At 41.5% G+C, this 18,887-nt stretch overlaps 1 protein-coding gene across 9 annotated transcripts in view; it reads right to left on the reverse strand.

Moving 5' to 3' along the window:
* The window catches only part of NAALADL2 (N-acetylated alpha-linked acidic dipeptidase like 2), a 1,451,400-nt gene that overhangs the window by 1,391,528 nt on the left and 40,985 nt on the right, over nucleotides 1-18,887 (reverse strand). For 2 of the 9 annotated variants that reach the window (XM_073578816.1, XM_073578815.1), the window contains exon 1: nucleotides 7,025-7,162. The exons of 6 other annotated variants lie outside the window; for them this stretch is intronic. In XM_073578816.1, coding sequence (XP_073434917.1) covers nucleotides 7,025-7,136 — 112 coding nt within the window. In that variant the 5' untranslated portion in view covers nucleotides 7,137-7,162. Of the gene's footprint in view, nucleotides 1-3,312; nucleotides 3,406-7,024; nucleotides 7,163-18,887 lie in introns of those variants that run through there. One more of the 9 variants, XM_073578824.1, reaches the window with a different exon arrangement.

An 18,887-nucleotide genomic window follows, 5' to 3' on the forward strand; every position in this document is an offset into this window, starting at 1 on the left:
CCAACCCTAACCCTAAATCCAACCCTAACCCTAAATCCAACCCTAACCCTAATGGAAAAATAAAAATATTTTCTTTATTTTATTATTTGTCTCTACTTATGGGGGTGATAAGGGGGGTTATTAACTTTTTATTTTGATCACTGCGAGAGTTTATCACAGTGGTCAAAATAAATGAATGAATCTTCAGCATTGCAGATTCCGGCGGGCACACTGCGCATGCGCCCGCCATTTTCCAAGATGGCGGCTCCCATGATCCGAGAACGGTGGGACATCGGAAGCCAAAGCGGGACTCGGGGGTACTGGGGAGAGGGGAGGTAATCGGACTGCTGGGGCAGCAGAGGGGATAGCTGCCGTCAGTCCGTGGTGGGGGCCAGTCGCCCTCGCGAGCCAGTGTGGGGGGTCAGATTAGTGTCTCCAGCCATGTCCGATGCTACTGTAGCATCGGCCATGGCTGGAATACTTCATCAAATTTAATTGATGAAATATTACTATCGCTCTGATTGGCTGTTGAAAGTGAAACAGCCAATCAGAGCGATCATAGCCACGTGGGGGCTAAGCCATCCCCCTGTGGTGAAGTATAAAGGGTCCTGTGTGTGTGGGTCAGGTGACTTCATTAACCCCGGTCACCCAACCCACAGGAGGGTGATTTATACCATGACGCCTACGTAGGCATCATGAGTCGTATTGGCACAGCTTTTTATGATGCCTACGTAGGCATCATTGGTCGGGAAGGGCTTAATAATGGCTACAGACTGTTCTTTGAAGGCAGGCACAAAAATGAGTGAATGTATATTGTACATTAAACTATTCTCAATAGATTTCATCACAGTTTGAGTTTTCAAGAATACAAATTAAATACAAAATACAGTATTACTTGGTAACTTACGTTACAAAGCTGATGGTAACTTATGTTACAATACCATTACGAGTACTTCATATGAAAAGTAAACTTATTGTAACACAAGTTACTGTGTTGTAACTTAAGTTACCATGGAATGACCCTTCTTAAGACTTGAGAATGCTGTACTATTCCATTGTTTGTTGTTTTTATTTCTCCAGGACATATATGAATACATTTTCAACTGGATGACACCATTTCCAACATGACAAGTTTTCTTATATTCTGCAATGATCCAATCAATGTCGACATTGACAAAAAGAATGGTTACAATTAGCTGTCAATGTACTCACACGTTTCTAAGAGAATTACCAGAAGAACAGATCAAAGTTTAGAAAAGAGTTTAGATGAAAATAAGTGTTCAGTCCTTCTCAACTATCGAGAAAGTGATGTAGATGCATTTACTGACAGGAAAATACGTACAGTAGGTCATGAAAAAAGCAGCTGCTACAATGTACAGTTCATAGAGTAATGCATGTAGTAGAAAGGCTTAATAATCTGCAGACAATTTTAGAATCATTTCTGCTTTTGCCTCATACTTTATTATGCTTTTTTTTCCTTGTGTACATGTAAATCAAAAATAGGTAAATAACCGTAATTTCTTTGCCCAAAGCATTATCTGCATTCTGTAATTGTCCAAATTACCTAATACAGTACTGTTGTGAGCTCATCTGTTCATTCATCTTTTGTGTCCGAGGATCTCCCTCTTCTGGTGAAGGAAGGTAGTGAGGATGATTTGGATGAAAGAAAACAGACACCTGATCAGGTGGATCGTGACTGGATAACGGGAACTACAGACTGGATATAAGGCCGCCGACGCCCTTCTGAGTCGCTGGTGATTTCTCTGCTGGATTCTTGGAGACCAGTCTAATTCCTGCTTCCCAAAGATAAGTTTTTGCTCTGCTATTGAAATCATCAGTTTTGGTTTTGTTTACCTTGTTTTTTTGAGTTCAGCCATCCCCAGCTGGGGGGATTCTTTTTCCTTGATCAGTGTTCTCTTTTGCTCTGCTTCCAGAATATTCTGAGTGCGGATATAGGGTTTGAAGTCTTAGTGACTTCAGGGTCCTTTTTGCTTATCAGTTGTGTTGGTAGTATTTTTTGGCAGGGTTTTCTCGGATTGCAGACAGCAGCTTTTCTGTCCTGTTCTTTTTAGTTAGCTTGGGCCCCATCGTTTGCTCAACCTATCTTTCTATCTGTGTTAGTGTTTTCATCTTTCTTCACCATCATTATATGTTGGGGTTGCCTATTGCTTTGGGGTCTGCTCTGGGGCAGTCACTTTTTCTCTTTAGGCTTGTGTAGATCTCCGGCTGTGACGAGGTGTCTAGGATCACCGTAGGAACACTCCACGGCAACTGCTAGTTGTGTGATAGGATCAGGGGTCTGCAATCCGCTAGTTTCCAACCTCTCTGATTTTCTGGGCTGAGCTTGTGTTTTGTTTTTTCCTCCTCAGTGACTCAATCATAACACAGTACATTTCAGTGTATTCGGGATATTTAAAATAAAAACTTCACAAAGCATTTTATAAACCACAATTCAATAGAAAGCTTATCTATTGATTCTCATATGTTGAATATTTCTAGTAGACATATTAGTTTGCAAAGAAAACATGAATTCAGTCATTTCAAATTGTATTTTTACCCCCAATGCCTGGAAGTAGTATAATAAATGACTAAAAGCAATATCAATAGTGATGTTGTGTGTAACTGCATTACAGAATTTATTTTGTACAATCTTCATTTGCAGACAGTTAGATTCATCAAGTAAGTCCAGCATCATAACGGGCTAAATTTTATGACTATTGACATTTCAATTTAGAAAGTGGAATGAAAACATTAAATTTCAAATTATGTATTTGTCATTTTCTAACATCATAATTTTATATTTTGTTTTATCTTACAACTTAATGCTGATTTCTCTTTCTGTACAATATCTCTTTTGCTGCATAACATTCATTACTATATTCTTTATGATTTTTTTAACTACTCATTTAAAAAAAATACTTACAGGGAATCTGTCAGAAGGATTGTGCACATTAACCCACAGACAGTGTCAGGCTGGCCCCGTTATACTGATTTAAAATGACACCTTGACTGATGAAATCTTTCTTGTGATTGTGTTTGCACCATCCAAATCATTTTAACCCCTTAGATGCTGCTAATAGTGACAACATCATATAAATCATTAACAGAGTGTGGGGGCTTCCTCTTTATCTCTATCGGCACCCTGAGATCATGATTGTGTGGTCCTGATGTTTGCCATGGCAATTCACAACCAAATAGCAGCCTTAGAGCCTGACGGCTGTTGTAACCTGTTCAGAAGTTAGCGGCATTTAGGTAGTAAAAACACACTTTTTCATTTCTGTCATGCCACTTTGCATTAATTCCTGAAAATGACCTGAAGGGTTAATAAACTACCTGACAGCAGATTTCAATATGTAAGGGTGTGCTTTTTTTAAAATGGTATCACTCTTGGGAGTTTTCCAATATATAGGACCCCCAAAGTCACTTCAAACCTGGATAGGTCCCTAAAAAAAAAAAAAAAATTTGTAAATTTCATTGATAAAATGAAAAATTACTGCTACATTTTTAAACTTCCGAAAATGCTAACAAAATAGAAGAACATTTTACAAATGGTGCTGATGTAAAGCAGGCATGTGGAAAATGTTATTTATGAATGTTTTTGTGTGGCATAACTGTCTGGATTAAAGGGATAAGCAAAGTTTGAAAATAGCGAATTTTTTAACATTTTTCTCAGATTTCTGATATTTTTTATAAATAAAAACAAAACATATTGACCTACATTTACCATTATCATAAAGTACAATGTGTCACGAAAACACAATCTCAAAATCACTGGGATTTGTTGAAGCGTTCCAGAGTTATTACCACATAAAGTGACACTGGTCAGATTTCAAAAATTTGGCTCCGTCACTAAGGGGTTAAGATTTTACTCGCTATTATGCATACCCCTTTTCACATGTAAAGCTCCATGGAATAAATATTACTATAATAATAATAAACTGTTTTTTAATCATTTTATGGATAACATGAAAGAAAATGATTGCATACACATTATATATGTGATCATGCTGCAGAGCAGGTGCCAGGCTGCAGAACGGGTTTTTTGTTTCAAAAGATATAGATATATATTGGCCAGTTCCTTTGACCTCATGATTCTCATTTGGTCTGACATGCACTGTGAGCTGTGAGGTCTTATATAGACAGGTGTGTGCCTTTCCAAATCAAGCACTTTCAGTTTAATTAAACACAGCTGGACTCCAATGAAGGAGTAGAACCATCTCAAGGAGGATCACAAGGAAATGGACAGCATGTGACTTAAATATGAGTGTCTGAGCAAAGGGTCTGAATACTTATGACCACGTGATATCAGTTTTTCTTTTTTAATAAATTTGCAAAAATTTCTACATTTACCAAATGGCTGCAAAGAAACAAAGAATTAAAAATTTAAAAGGGGTCTGAATACTTTCCGGACCCACTTTATGCAAATAAATAATATTCATTATGTAAACTAGGGGGAAGGTCACTGAGGGATCAGTGACCTGTCAGAAGCCATACTGGTGACTACCTAATCAGAGAGCACCACACCAGTTCGCCCCGAAGCATGAGCATATCATCATCCCAAAACTGAAAATAAAGATTTAGTCATATGTAAAAGTTTGGGCACCCCTATTAATGTTAACCTTTTTTCTTTATAACAATTTTGGTTTTTGTAACAGCTATTTCAGTTTCATATATCTAATAACTGATGGACTCAGTTATATTTCTGGATTCAAATGAGGTTTATGGTACTAACAGAAAATGTGCAATCTGCATTTAAACAAAATTTGACCGGTGCAAAAGTATGGGCACCCTTATCATTTTCTTGATTTGAACACTCCTAACTACTTTTTACTGACTTCCTGAAGCACTAAATTGGTTTTGTAACCTCATTGAGCTTTGAACTTCATAGCCAGGTGTATCAAATCATGAGAAAAGGTATTTAAAGTGGCCACTTGCAAGTAGCTCTCCTATTTGATTCTCCTATGAAGAGTGGCATCATGGGCTCCTCAAAACAACTCTCAAATGATCTGAAAACAAAGATTATTCAACATAGCTTTTCAGGGGAAGGATACAAAAAGTTGACTCAGAGATTTAACCTGTCAGTTTCCACTGTGAGGAACATAGTAAGGAAGTGGAAGAACACAGGTACAGTTCTTGTTAAGCCCAGAAGTGGCAGGCCAAGAAAAATATCAGAAAGGCAGAGAAGAAGAATGGTGAGAACAGTCAAGGACAATCCACAGACCACCTCCAAAGACCTGCAGCATCATCTTGCTGCAGATGGTGTCACTGTGCATCGGTCAACAATACAGCGCACTTTGCACAAGGAGAAGCTGTATGGGAGAGTGATGCGAAAGAAGCCGTTTCTGCAAGCACGCCACAAACAGAGTCGCCTGAGGTATGCAAAAGCACATTTGGACAAGCCAGTTACATTTTGGAAGAAGGTCCTGTGAACTGATGAAACAAAGATTGAGTTGTTTGGTCATACAAAAAGGCGTTATGCATGCGCTGTATTGTTGACCGATGCACAGTGACACCATCTGCAGCAAGATGATGCTGCAGGTCTTTGGAGGTGGTCTGTGGATTGTCCTTGACTGTTCTCACCATTCTTCTTCTCTGCCTTTCTGATATTTTTCCTGGCCTGCCACTTCTGGGCTTAACAAGAACTGTACCTGTGTTCTTCCATTTCCTTACTATGTTCCTCACAGTGGAAACTGACAGGTTAAATCTCTGAGACAACTTTTTGTATCCTTCCCCTGAAAAGCTATGTTGAATAATCTTTGTTTTCAGATCATTTGAGAGTTGTTTTGAGGAGCCCATGATGCCACTCTTCATAGGAGAATCAAATAGGAGAACTACTTGCAAGTGGCCGCCTTAAATACCTTTTCTCATGATTTAATACACCTGGCTATGAAGTTCAAAGCTCAATGAGGTTACAAAACCAATTTAGTGCTTCAGGAAGTCAGTAAAAAGTAGTTAGGAGTGTTCAAATCAAGAAAATGATAAGGGTGCCCATACTTTTGCACCGGTCAAATTTTGTTTAAATGCAGATTGCACATTTTCTGTTAGTACAATAAACCTCATTTGAATCCAGAAATATAACTGAGTCCATCAGTTATTAGATATATGAAACTGAAATACCTGTTGCAGAAACCAAAATTGTTATAAAGAAAAAAGGTTAATATTAATAGGGGTGCCCAAACTTTTACATATGACTGTAACAACAACCACAAGATGGATTTCATCAATCCAGTTATTTTAATCTGTATAATGGCGCCAACCTGATACTGTGTACAATCCTGCTGACAGGCTCCCTTTAAAAAGTTCACTCACTTTAGTTGAAAGATCCAAATTGAAAACAAGAAAAAAAAAAAAAAAAACCTCCACTATTTTTTTAGTGGTAAAAACAAAACGAAAAAACCTCCCAAGTTTTTTTAAAAAAAAGTGGGGGGTTCTGTCACGATTTTCAGAGATGGAGCTGTGTGAGGCTTATATCTTGAATGGCAAGACAATTTTTTTATTGAGACAAAATTTTGTGGCACTAAAGTGAAAAAAAAAAAAAAAAATGCAGTTCTGACTTTTTTCTACTCTTTACCAGCCAACCTAATTTTTTTTATATTTCGATAGATCAGACTATTCTGAAAAGGGCGATAGCCCATGTATATTTTTTTTATTTTTGTATCATCTTTATTTTTATTGAGGGGGAAATGGTATTTTGAGTGCATCGAGTGTATGTTTTTTTTTCAAAATGTATTAATTTTTCTTATTATTGCTGCATGTTGTTCAAAAAAAATATATCACAAATTTTATTTGAAGTCAGTGCACAGCATGAGTTTCCTGGGAGCTCAGTAGTGACAGACTCCTGGCTGTGATAGCAACCCATCTATGATCACATAAGAATGAACGCACCCTTATGTCCGCATGCTGTTAAAGCAAACCTGTCACCAGGTTTGGCCCATTTAAGATGCAGCTGCTGCCTTTCAGGGCTTATCTACATCATTCTATAATGCCTTAGATAAGCTCCCGGTCTGACCTGAAAGATAAGAAAAGTAAGTTCCATTATACTCACTCGAGGGGGGCGGTCCAGTGCAGTCCAGTCCGATAGATCTCGCAGGTCCGGGTCTGGCACCTCCCATCTTTTTGCAATGCCGCTTTCCTGTTGCTTCATCGCTCCCCGGCATTGTGCTCCTGCGCAGGCTTACTTATCTTTCCTGTTGAGGGCAGAGGATAGTGGCCGCATCTTATATCGGCCAAAACTGCTGATAGGTTCCCTTTAATGCCGCTGCCAGAATTTGACAGGGGCAGTTAACATTTTATCAATCGCAGTCAGTTATTTGGCAGCAATTAAATGTTGTAGAAGAAACTACCAAAGTACAAGATGGTCTGGGGTCAGTGGGTCATACAGGCAGTACTCACCTGTCTTTATTATTTACTTGTGTGTGAGCAGTGAACATTGGACAAATCCTGTCAGCAGAAAGCAAAAAACCTTCTGTATAGGTTTAGCTTACTAAAAAATGTTTGATTTCTTATATTGGACTATCATGAAGTCCATGACACCCTCTGAAATGGCTTATGCATAAAGTTTAATTATGCTGCATTTAGTATGACCAACTGCAGATGTTTAACCCCTTCATGACCCAGCCTATTTTGACCTTAATGACCTGGCAATTTTTTGCCATTCTGACCAGTGTCCATTTATGAGGTAATAACTCAGGAAAGCATCAACAGATCCTAGCGATTCTGAGATTTTTTTTTTGACAGACTGGGTTTCATGTTAGTGGTAAATCTAGGTCGAAAATTTTGTGTTTATTTGTGAATAAAATGGAAATTTGGCAAAAATTTGGAAAATTTGGCAATTTTCAAATGTTGAATTTTTATTCTGTTAAGCTATAGAGTTATGTGAAACAAAATAGTTAATAAATAACATTTACCACATGTGTACTTTACACCAGCACAATTTTGGAAACAATTGACCAGTGATGTCTTATTTTTACAACAAAATATACAAAACCATTTTTTTTTTTTTTTTTTTTTTTTTTTTTTTTTTAGGGACCACCGCACATTTGAAGTCACTTTGAGGGGTCTATATGGCAGAAAATACCCAAAAGTGACACCATTGTAAAAACTGCACCCCTCAAGCTACTCAGAACTACATTCAAAAAGATTATTAACCCTTCATGTGCTTCACAAGAACCAAAGCAATGTGGAAGGAAAAAAATGGACATTTTAATTTTTCCAACAAAAATTTTCTTTTAGCATCAATTTTTTCATTTTCACATGGGCAACAGGATAAAATGGATTGTAAAATTTGTTGGGCAATTTCTCCTGAGTACAGCGATACCTCATATGTGGTCATAAACCACTGTTTGGGTGAACGGCAGGGCCTGGAATGGAAGGAGTGCCATTTGACTTTTTGAATGGAAAATTAGCTCCATTCGTTAGCGGACACCATGTCACGTTTGGATAGTCCCTATGTGCCTAAACAGTGAAAAACCCCCACAAGTGACACTATTTTGGAAACTAGACCCCTGAAGGAACTTATCTAGATGTGTGGTGAACACTTTGAACCCCCAATTGCTTCACAGAAGTTTATGACGCAGAGAAGTGAAATTAAAAAACCTTTTTCTTCCTCAAAAATGATTTTTTTAGCCCACTTTTATTTTCAAAAGGCTAACAGGAGAAATTGGACCACAAAAGTTGTTGTGCAATTTGTCCTGAGTACACCAATACCCCATATGTGGGGGGGGACCACTGGGCGCATGGGAGAGCTCAGAAGGCAAAGAGCGACATTTTGGAATGCAGATTTATGGAATGGTCTGCGGGCGTCATTATGTTCCTAAACAGTAGAAACACCCCACAAGTGACCCCATTTTGGAAACTAGATCCCTTAAGGAACTTATCTAGATGTGTGGTGAGCACTTTGAATGTCCAAGTTCTTCACATTAGTTTATGTCACGCCGGCGCCACCTGTTGGGTCGGTACCAGCGCCGCCTGTCAGTTTGGGGCCGGCGTCACCTGTCAAGCCGGGTCCCGCTCCCTGGGTCTCCCCCAGCTCCCTGCTCCAGCCGCCTTGCAGCACCCCCGGTCTCCCGTCCTGCAGCTCTGCACAAGGATTCCTCCTCCTCTGCTCCTGTCCAGGGCATGTGCCATAGGCCATGGGCGCGTGCTCTTCCCCTCACTTAACCCCTTCTGCACCAGCCCTGTGGAGCGATTACCAATCAAGCTCCAGCACAGGGCATATTAGGCGGCTCCTCCCTCATGGAGGTGCCTGATTATCGTGTGCCTTCCGTACGGTACTCTGGCCCCGTCTGGTCACTCATGACTCCGGTCGCTCTGCCTTGTTTGTCTCATCCGCACCTGAGCCTCCCCTCTTGGTATCAGCTGTCGCGGTATTTGACTCCTTCGGGCCTGCTCCTAACGGTCCCTGTATAGGGGTTGGCACCACCTGGCCAGCTCGTCCCAGGGATCCCGGTACTGTGACCCAGAGGGTCCACTCTTGCTACTCCTTACAGTTTATAACGCAGAACCGTGAAAATAATCAGTTTTTTTCCCCCACAAAAATAATTTTTTTAGCCCCAAATTTTTTATTTTCCCAAGGGTAACAGGAAAAATTAGAACCCGAAACATTGTTGTGCAATTTCCTGAGTACGCCGATACCCCATATGTGGGGGTAAACCACTGTTTGGACCCACGTCGGGGATCAGAATGGAGGGAGCACTGTTTGACTTTTTGAACACAAAATTGGCTGGAATAAATGGTGGCGCCATGCCGTGTTTAGGCACAGCAGGGGGTCTCCAAATAGTTTAAACCCCTCAATTCTAACTCTAACCCCAACACACCCCTAACCCTAATCCCAACTCTAACCCTCATCACAAGCCTAACCCGAATCCCAACCCACCCCTTAGCTTTACCCTATATCCAACCCTAATTCTCCACCCTAATTCCAACCCTAACTCCAACCTTAATGGAAAAATAAAAATATTTTCTTTATTTTATTATTTGTCCCTACCTATGGGGGTGATAAAGGGGGGGGTTACTTTTTTTATTTTGATCACTGTGAGAGTTTATCACAGTGATCAAAATGCATGAATAAATCTGATGGCCGGCAAATTCGATGGGGGCACTGTGCATGTGCCCGTCTTTTTGTAAGATGGCGGTGACCAAAAAGGATCTTTTAGGGACACTGTGACAGACACAGGAGGTACTGGGGGGGTGAGGGGGATCAGAAGGCAGTGGGAGCAGAGGGAAGGGGGAGGGGAGCAGATGGTGATTGCAGCGGCAGATCACCGCCATCAGTCTGTTGCGGGGGGCCGATCGCTCCCGTCAGTTGGTGGCGGGTTAGATCTTGGTCCAATCCTAACCCTAATTCTAACCCTAATGGAAAAATAAAAATATTTTCTTTATTTTATTATTTGTCCCTACCTATGGGGGTGATAAAGGGGAAGGGTTATTTACTTTTTTTAATTTTGATCACTGTGAGAGTTTATCACAGTGATCAAAATGCATGAATGAATCTGACGGCCGGCAAATTCGATGGGCGCACTGCGCATGTGCCCGCCATTTTGCAAGATGGCAGCGCCCAGAAAGGATCTGGTAGGGACACTGTGATGAACCTCTCATTGGAGGTCACATGCTCAGGTCCTGTTGCTGCTCTGAATGGACCTCCAGGAAGGTCCCGGAAGGCTGCAGCTATACAAGGTTTGTATGGCCGCCCGGCCATGCGCTAATATAGAGATTACTCTTGGCTACAGTGGTGTGTATGATGATTGATGTCAGAATCTGTTGAATGACTCATTAAATACTCCCTCCCTTTAATACGCATGTGAGTTAGGGATCCAGTGTAGAGTCAGCATCAAGTACTGGCACTGCCTAGCACTCTCTGCTTCTCTTGTCCATTAGCCCCTGAAGGCGTCAGACTGCTTCACTAAGGCTTTCGCTGTCTCCGTCCCATCACGAGACAGTATCCCTCCTTATAATGCCTGAGCGCATCGATCAGGTTCTCCTGGGAGTTCCCCGGTTGCGTTGCCACTCGCCCCATACAGAGGTTCCTCGGGGAGAATTCTTTGTTGGAGCAAGTCCTGTGAGGGTAGATGTCAGAGGGAGTACGTACAGGTTGCCTCCAATGAGGTCCCCACAGATCTTCCATCGCTTCCTAAGCACTATCAGCAGTACGCTGACGTGTTCTCCAAGAGAGCGGCGGAGACTCTTCCGTCGCATCACCCCTACGACTGTCCTATAAACCTCTTGCCTGGTGCCGAGCCTCCCTGGGGTCGTGTGTATCCCCTGTCTCTTCTGGAGATGGGGGACATGTCGCAGTATATTAGGGAGAATCTGGCAAGAGGATTTATTAGGAAGTCGGTGTCACCAGCAGGGGTCGGATTCTTCTTTGTTCAGAAGAAGAGTGGAGAATTGCAACCTTGCATTGATTACAGGGGTCTTAATGCCATCACCATTAAGAATAAATACCCACTGCCCCTGATATCGGAACTGTTCGATAGGTTGCGGGGAGTGAGAGTATTTACCAAACTCGATCTGCAGGGGGCTTACAACTTGATACGTATCAGTGAGGGGGATGAGTGGAAGACGGCTTTTAATACCAGGGATGGCCATTATGAGTATTTGGTCATGCCCTTTGGCCTATGTAATGCCCCGGCCGTCTTCCAAGACTTTGTAAAGGCAATTTTACAAGATATGCTTTCCTCTTCGGTGGTGGTCTATCTGGATGATATACTCATCTTCTCTCCAGATATGGATTCCCACCGGAGAGAGGTTTGCAAAGTCTTTGACCACTTACAGGCGAACTCCCTTTAGGCCAAGTTGGAGAAGTGCCTGTTTGAGCAGGAGTCCTTGCCTTTCCTGGGCTATATCATCTCGGCCCAGGGTTTGGCTATGGATCCTGCCAAATTGCAGGTGGTAATGGATTGGCTGGAACCCCACTCCCTCAAAGCAGTGCAGTGCTTCTTGGGGTAAAAAAACTATTACCACCAGTTCATTCCCCACCTTGATAGGTCCCTTGGTTGCCCTCACCAAGAAGGGAGCCAAACCCAAGTTGTGGTCTGAAGAGGTCTCCAAGGCCTTCTCCACCAGCAAGACTCATTTTGCCGGCGCTCCCATTCTCCACTGCCCCGATGTGGATAAGCCCTTTATCTTGGAGGTGGATGCCTCTTCCTTCGCTATCGGAGCGATTCTTTTTCAGATAAATGCTCAAGGTCGGAAGCATCCGTGCTTCTTCTCCAAGACCTTTTCACTGGCAGAGAAGAACTATTCTGTTGGGGACAGGGAGTTGCTGGCAAAGAAGTTGGCATTCTCAGAATGGAGACATCTCCTGGAAGGGGCTCGCCTTCCCTTCCAGGTGTTCGGACCAAAAAACTTGGTCTATCTGCAGATAGCCCAGCAGCTAAGTTCTTGCCAGACCAGATGGTCGCTTTTTTTTCTCCTGGTTCCACTTCACCCTTCATTTTTGTCCAGTGATAAGAACGTCCGGGCTGATGTTGACACCACGGAGCGAGAGAGAGACATCAGAGGAGGATACAGAGCCTTGCTTGATCGTCCCATCCGAGAGCCTGAGGACCGTGGCTTCGGTCGCTACAGATTCGGTGCCCCCGGGCAAGACTTTAGTCCACCATGTTAGACATTGTACCTGCTCTAGGCAGTAAGCTTTACTTTGTCAAGCCCTGTGGCACGCTTTACACGCCGGCTTGGGCAAACTCTGTGGAGTAACAAGTTCGTTCTCATACGCACCAGGTCAGTGGTTCCACGCCAGTGTCCAGCTACCTTCTGTTATATTCTGTCCATCATAGCCTAGCAGCAGTTAACATCTCTGCAGTGGACCCCAGGCTGCGACCGCACCTTATACCTTCTTTATTATTTGGTGCGTTCCGCCAGCCCGTAACATGCTGGCTCACACTATTATCTGACAGCATGGGAACAGCAACTCTCTGACAAGCAGCAATTTTCTTACTGCTGATTAGAGTGGAAAGGTTTTCTCCTGCTATCATGGAGATGACGGCATGGCAAACACCATATGTTTGTTGTGCCGAACCTGAACCAGAACACAGACTTCTTGGAGAAATCACTGTTTGGGTTCGCTCATCTCTAATAACAGTCTTGATTCAAAACTAATTGGAAGAAGATTAGACAAAATAAAAAAAAATATGAAGGCTGATAAAGCAGCCATTGTTGACAGTTTGGGTAAGCATATGTTGGTGTCATATTAACATGCTCACCTACTTTTTTGGAAAGCAAAAAAAAAAAATTTACAGTTAGAGATACACAGTTAAACACGGTTCTTGGAAAAGCTTTGCAAAATTCTTCTTCCCTTTGGCTTGCGCACAACTTTTTCTGTTATCGAAGATATTATTTGTTGACAAAGCAAGTTCTTTTGAAAAGACAGCAAAGGTCAATATGCTATTACATTTATTGAACAATTAAACTATGCAACTAGCAATTTCAACTTAAGCCTGTAGGTAAGACTTGAATTATTAAATAATGCACAGCATTGTTGAGAGTCTTGTATTATGAATCACATAATAACCATGCCATCTATATTAAAGCTTATAAGAAAAATAGAAAGATACTGCAGCACTGGTCACCTCTTACCAGAAACCACAGGTGGCATCATGAACACTTATTACAAATTCTTTATTTTTACTCTGTAAATATTCTCCCTTTTATTGGACGCCCAGGGCCACGGACCGGGTCACTGCTGCCGAGAAACTGCCCCTTTAAGAAGCGGCCCGGTACCAAGTATCGCCACTGCCCTGGTGGGCGCTCCACAGTTACTAAGGTCAAATCCTCTTAAACAGTCTATAAGGATGTGCAAGTCATTGGTGGATTTTAAAGAAATGAGATCTCATCTGAGGCATCTTTTTTTCTAAGCTAAACAAGCCCAACCTCATATGAGAAGCCTTCCATCCCTTGTAATAATCTAGTTGCCCGCCTTTGAACTGATTCTAACTTCTTAATATCTTTTTTTTTTTTTTGTAAATGTGGAGCCCAAAACTGGATCCCATATTCCAGATGCAATTTATAAAAGGGTAACAATACATTAGGTTCACGTGTTTTCCTCTCTTTTTATACATCTTAAAATCGTATTTGCATTTGCAGCTGCTGCTTGACATTGAGTACAGCTGCTCAGCCTACTTGTAACCAGAATACCCAAGTCCTTTGCCTGTTCTGTTGTCCGGAGTATACTTTCATTTTATATGCAGCAATAGGATTACTCCTAGGAGCATTACTTTACATTTATCTACATTAAATCTCATTTGCCAATTCAGACAACTTATCCAGATTGTTTTGCAATATTGTAATGTCAAGGTCAGATTTTAAAATATTACATATTTTGGTGTCATCAGCAAAGACTAATACTTTACTCTCAATTCCATCAATTAGGTCATTAACATTATGTGACTGGTAAATGTTACCAAGGGCTTTTACCATCACCGTGAAAAAAAACTGTCCAGTTTTGGTCCATAAAAGTCTGACGAATGTCATGCAAGTGTTATGCAATTCTCACATGAGTACAATCGCATTTTTAACACCCAACATCTGATTTACATGAGAATGCGCAGTTATAACCTTTCCCATAGCGGCCTCACTGAGGCGAGTTGAACTGAGTTAATTTGCTGTGCATTCACAAGACCATTCTGATGGCACTTTGAGCATGTATGCTTTTTCATGCTTGCGGCGATGTCAGTGAGCTGTCAAGAGTTCACTGAGAGGCGCCGAGAAAGCATGAACAGTTCAGAGTCTCTGCTTGATGGCAGGCTGTAAAGTCACATCATGCAACAATGCAGCCTACCATCTAGATGTAGCAGAGCTAGACCCATCATGGCACAAATCGATTATCTTCTCGGGGGACAGGTGAGAAATGTATTGCCTTAATTCTGCTACAGGAGACTGACTTCTGTGGACTGGGTGATGACGTGAATATGGTTTATATTTAGAGTCATGTATTTGTATATATCTATTATATTTGGTCAGGTCACGCTGTGATTTTATTGTATGCGCCAGATGAATTGCCAGTTTTTCAAAGGGTATCAGTGTGTAAAAGTCTTAAGGCACTCGCATGGCCCAAGTGCAGTGTGATTTTTTTTCTCACACCCATTGACTTGCATCTCGTCCGAGATACATGCATGAAACATCGCATGTTGCAATTTTTTTCTCAGTCCAATTTCAGCTGAGAAAAATAGAAAAATGGAAGATGAGCTGTGACTCATAGCTTAACATTGGTCATAGTGCAATCCAATTTTTTTCAGATTGCACTCGTCCGTTTTCTTCAAAGATGAATATGAGCCCCAAGACTTCCATCTGTACTCATCAAAGGCTAAGGCAAATTTCATTCCTATTAAAATGTGCATAGTTTGGAAACACTAAACACGCCAGAGACAATAATTTAAAGCGAGTTTCATAGGACTGCTTGTACAGATTTTAGCTCATAGCCCAAATATATATAGCTTATTTTTGGTGGTTCATATGTTGAAATCTACAGTGATGTAGAATACTAGGAGTATAGTACCATCCGGATTGGGGTACACCTTGTCGTTGTAAGATGACCTTTATTGCTTTTTTGATCAAAAGCAGTGTTTACCAAGTACCTTATATTATGTATATGTGCTAGTCCCTTTTACATACAGAATGGATTATTCTCATTTTGTTTCCATCTTAGGTTTTGCCTATTAAATGACCAATGTGACAATGCTCTTACACACTGCATGTATTCCAACTTATAGTCCAGCTCATTTCTATGGTTTTATCTTATTAATGTGCCTCTTTTTAGCCTTGGGGAAAGATTAAAGCTACCTCATAGTATGGGGAAGGTAGGGCTTGATTTAGAAACAATGAAAAAACTGTGATCTTGTACATTATCAGTTTATAGAGCATTGAATGTAAGCTACACTTCTATGGTAATATTTTATAAATTAATGTTTAAATTGTTTTGCATCTACCAAAACTATAGATCAGTGCTAAATTCAGACTTTAACAGATATGCTTACATGTATTGCCAAGAAGAATAGCCTGGTCTTCTTTAACTGTCCTTTAATAAAGTCATTTTTCTACTGTAATCACTCAGTATGTGACCTCTGTCACACTCTTCATTCTGCCATCCATCCTACATGTAATAGTTTACTCAATTGATTCTAAAAATACGCATCACACATAACCATATCTATTATATTTAAATATCAGACAGTGTGAGGCTTGGTAGCTAAATATGAACACAGCATCTACAGTAGGGCATTTAAAGAGCTGTTTGAATAAGAATGTAACAAGTATCAAAAAATATATATTGCGAGAAAGCACACATGCATATTTGAACAAAATAGAAAGTGGGTAACATAACAAAATGAGACCTCCTTCCACATCTTAACACTATAACTAGCCCCGCTCTGAATATTGGATCTCTAAATCATCAACCTTGGCACATCTTTTGTGATGGTATGGGATCGTTGGCAAATGGTGGCACAATAGAAAAAGAGCCTAGAAAATTAACTTGGTCAACATATTTTATAGTGTGAAAATAATGCAGCAACAGGTGTACTAAAACAAAATAAGTAGTGTTGGTATCACCAATGACATAAGAATAATAAGTATCCATGAGAGGTTTGTCAATGCAGAAGTCGAAGGACTAACGTCAACGTACTTGGTCGCAGAGTCAAGTCCATAAATGTTCCTCCACCTACCGTGTACTAATGCTAGTGTCTTGTGTGGCAGAAAGGTATTTGAGACCCCCTCAGCCACCAAGGTATGACTGACTTAACCTCCTCAATGTCTACACCCCAGCAGGAAAGTGAAGTGAGTTGGTTCAAGAAGTCATATTTTCTATTGGACCTCAAATAAAAAAAAAAAGTTTCTAAATTTGAGATGTGGAATTAGTTGCCATGGGTAATTGCTAAATTTGTTTGTAGTACTTGTATATGTGCTCCTTAGATTAATTCATTTCAGAGTCCAAGAGATCCTGGTTACCCATTTCTAGGTTTGCCAAATGACTTTTTTCTGGACAACTTTTTTCAATCAATTGCTATGGACATATTAGAAAAGCAAAAAAATAGAATTAGACTTACTGGTAATTTGGTTTCTTGGAATCTTCCATGACAGCATAGGAGGCTGTCTCCATGCCCTAATGGGGACAGAAAGCACAAAAAGATTAAAAGCCCCTCCCACCTTCCATTCACCAGTGACTTAAAATTAACACCAAAGCACTGATTACCTTTTGGCTCCCAGGAATTATCAAAGGAACATAGGGAGGGAAAAGTGCTGTTGTGGAAGGTTCCTAGAAACCAAATTACTGGTAAGTCTAATTCTATTTTCATCAGTCACCTTCCACAACAGCTTAGGAGGAATACAAACCAATTCTGCACTGGGGGGGGGGGGGGTGCAATGGCCTGAAGAACTTTCTGGCCAAAGGCTAAATCCCTATTGGACAACAAGTCCAATCTATAGTGTTTGGTAAAGGTATGAAGTGAAGACCACGTAGCAGCACTGCAAATCTGCCCAATGGATGCGCCAGCTAACTCAGCCCAGGAGACCAAAATAGTAGATCGTGTAGCGTGAGCCTTGACCCCAGAGTGAGGTGTCATATTCTGGGCTAGATAGGTTTCAGATATAGCCCTCTTGATCCAATTTGCGATGAAACTCTTTGCCACCTTCTTCCCTTATTATGACCCGATGGATGTACAAACAGATTCTAGTCAATTCTCCATGATTTAGTCTGTTCCAGGTAGTACAAAATTGTACACCGAACATCAAGAGTATGGAATATCTCCTCCTTTGCATTTGTTGGATTCTGGCAAAAGGAGGGGAGTATGAGGTCTTGTGAACGGTGGAAATCGGACACTACTTTGGGCAGAAAGGATGGATCAAGATGGAGAACAATACAATTGTTAGGAGTCTGATTTCTGCCCTGACTCTGCAGGAATCTAGACCCTCACATTCTGCAGTCTCCTGCTCTTTGTCCACTGCAGAAGAGATGGCAGAGGAGATTGCTTTGCAGTGACTCTCTCCGGAGGCCAAGTCCTTCATTCCGTTCTCTGAGCATGCTCCTGGGACGATCTCCCATTGGAGTTCTGGAGTCAGGTGCTCAGGTCCAGCTCCTGATTCCATTGGTTCTGCTCAGGGTTCTCGAGACTTCTGGAAGGTCCCGTTCGCTATAAAAACTGCGCATGGCTGTTCCGCCATGCGCTAGTATAGTCTTACTTGCTGCTGTGTGTTTGTTGATGGATGCATGATCTGGTGAATGACTCATTAGAAACCCCTACCCTCTGATAATACGCATGTGTGAGGGAATGTGCTTTAGCCAGTAATTGCGCCAGCGCGCCTTGCTCCACAGCAACACCTGCTAGCGCCTGTCACCGCGCCTGCATTGTTAGCGGTGCCTCTCTGCGGCATCTTCACCGCACTGCAGTTGCACCCTTTTAGTGCATCCACGGTTGCTACGCTTAGCACACAACTACTACGGTAGGTCCTTCGGAGATAGTGCCTGTATATTTAACTACTCCGGTGACCAACTACCATGTGTGTGCCGCTGAGTCTCTGTGCTGCTAACAGGCTCAGCGTTACTTTTTTCGTTATTGGTTATAGCAGCTCTGTGCCTACAACAGAGACTTCTTGTTGCACCTGGGTGATATTGAACCCTGTGCACATTTCCACCATATTGCTCTGCTACCCTCTAGCAGCGGTTCTTCACCTACCGCACAGTGGACCCCGAGTGGCGAAGGCACTTTATTTATATTTAGTGCCTTCCACCACTCCTAACAACAATTTTCTCCAATTATTAGATAAGGCTCTCTTATAGACAATGCCTGTAGTTCCCCTATACGTCTTGCCATAGCTATAGCTACTAGGAAAGCAGCTTTGAAAGAAAGAAGCTGAGAGGTACATGAGGATAATGGTTCGAATGGGGGTTATGTGAGGCCCCTGAGAACTTTATTTTA

The sequence above is a fragment of the Dendrobates tinctorius genome, unplaced genomic scaffold, assembly GCF_039654945.1.
Source record: "Dendrobates tinctorius isolate UK_male_01 unplaced genomic scaffold, ASM3965494v1 ptg000060l, whole genome shotgun sequence".
NCBI lineage: Eukaryota > Metazoa > Chordata > Amphibia > Anura > Dendrobatidae > Dendrobates > Dendrobates tinctorius.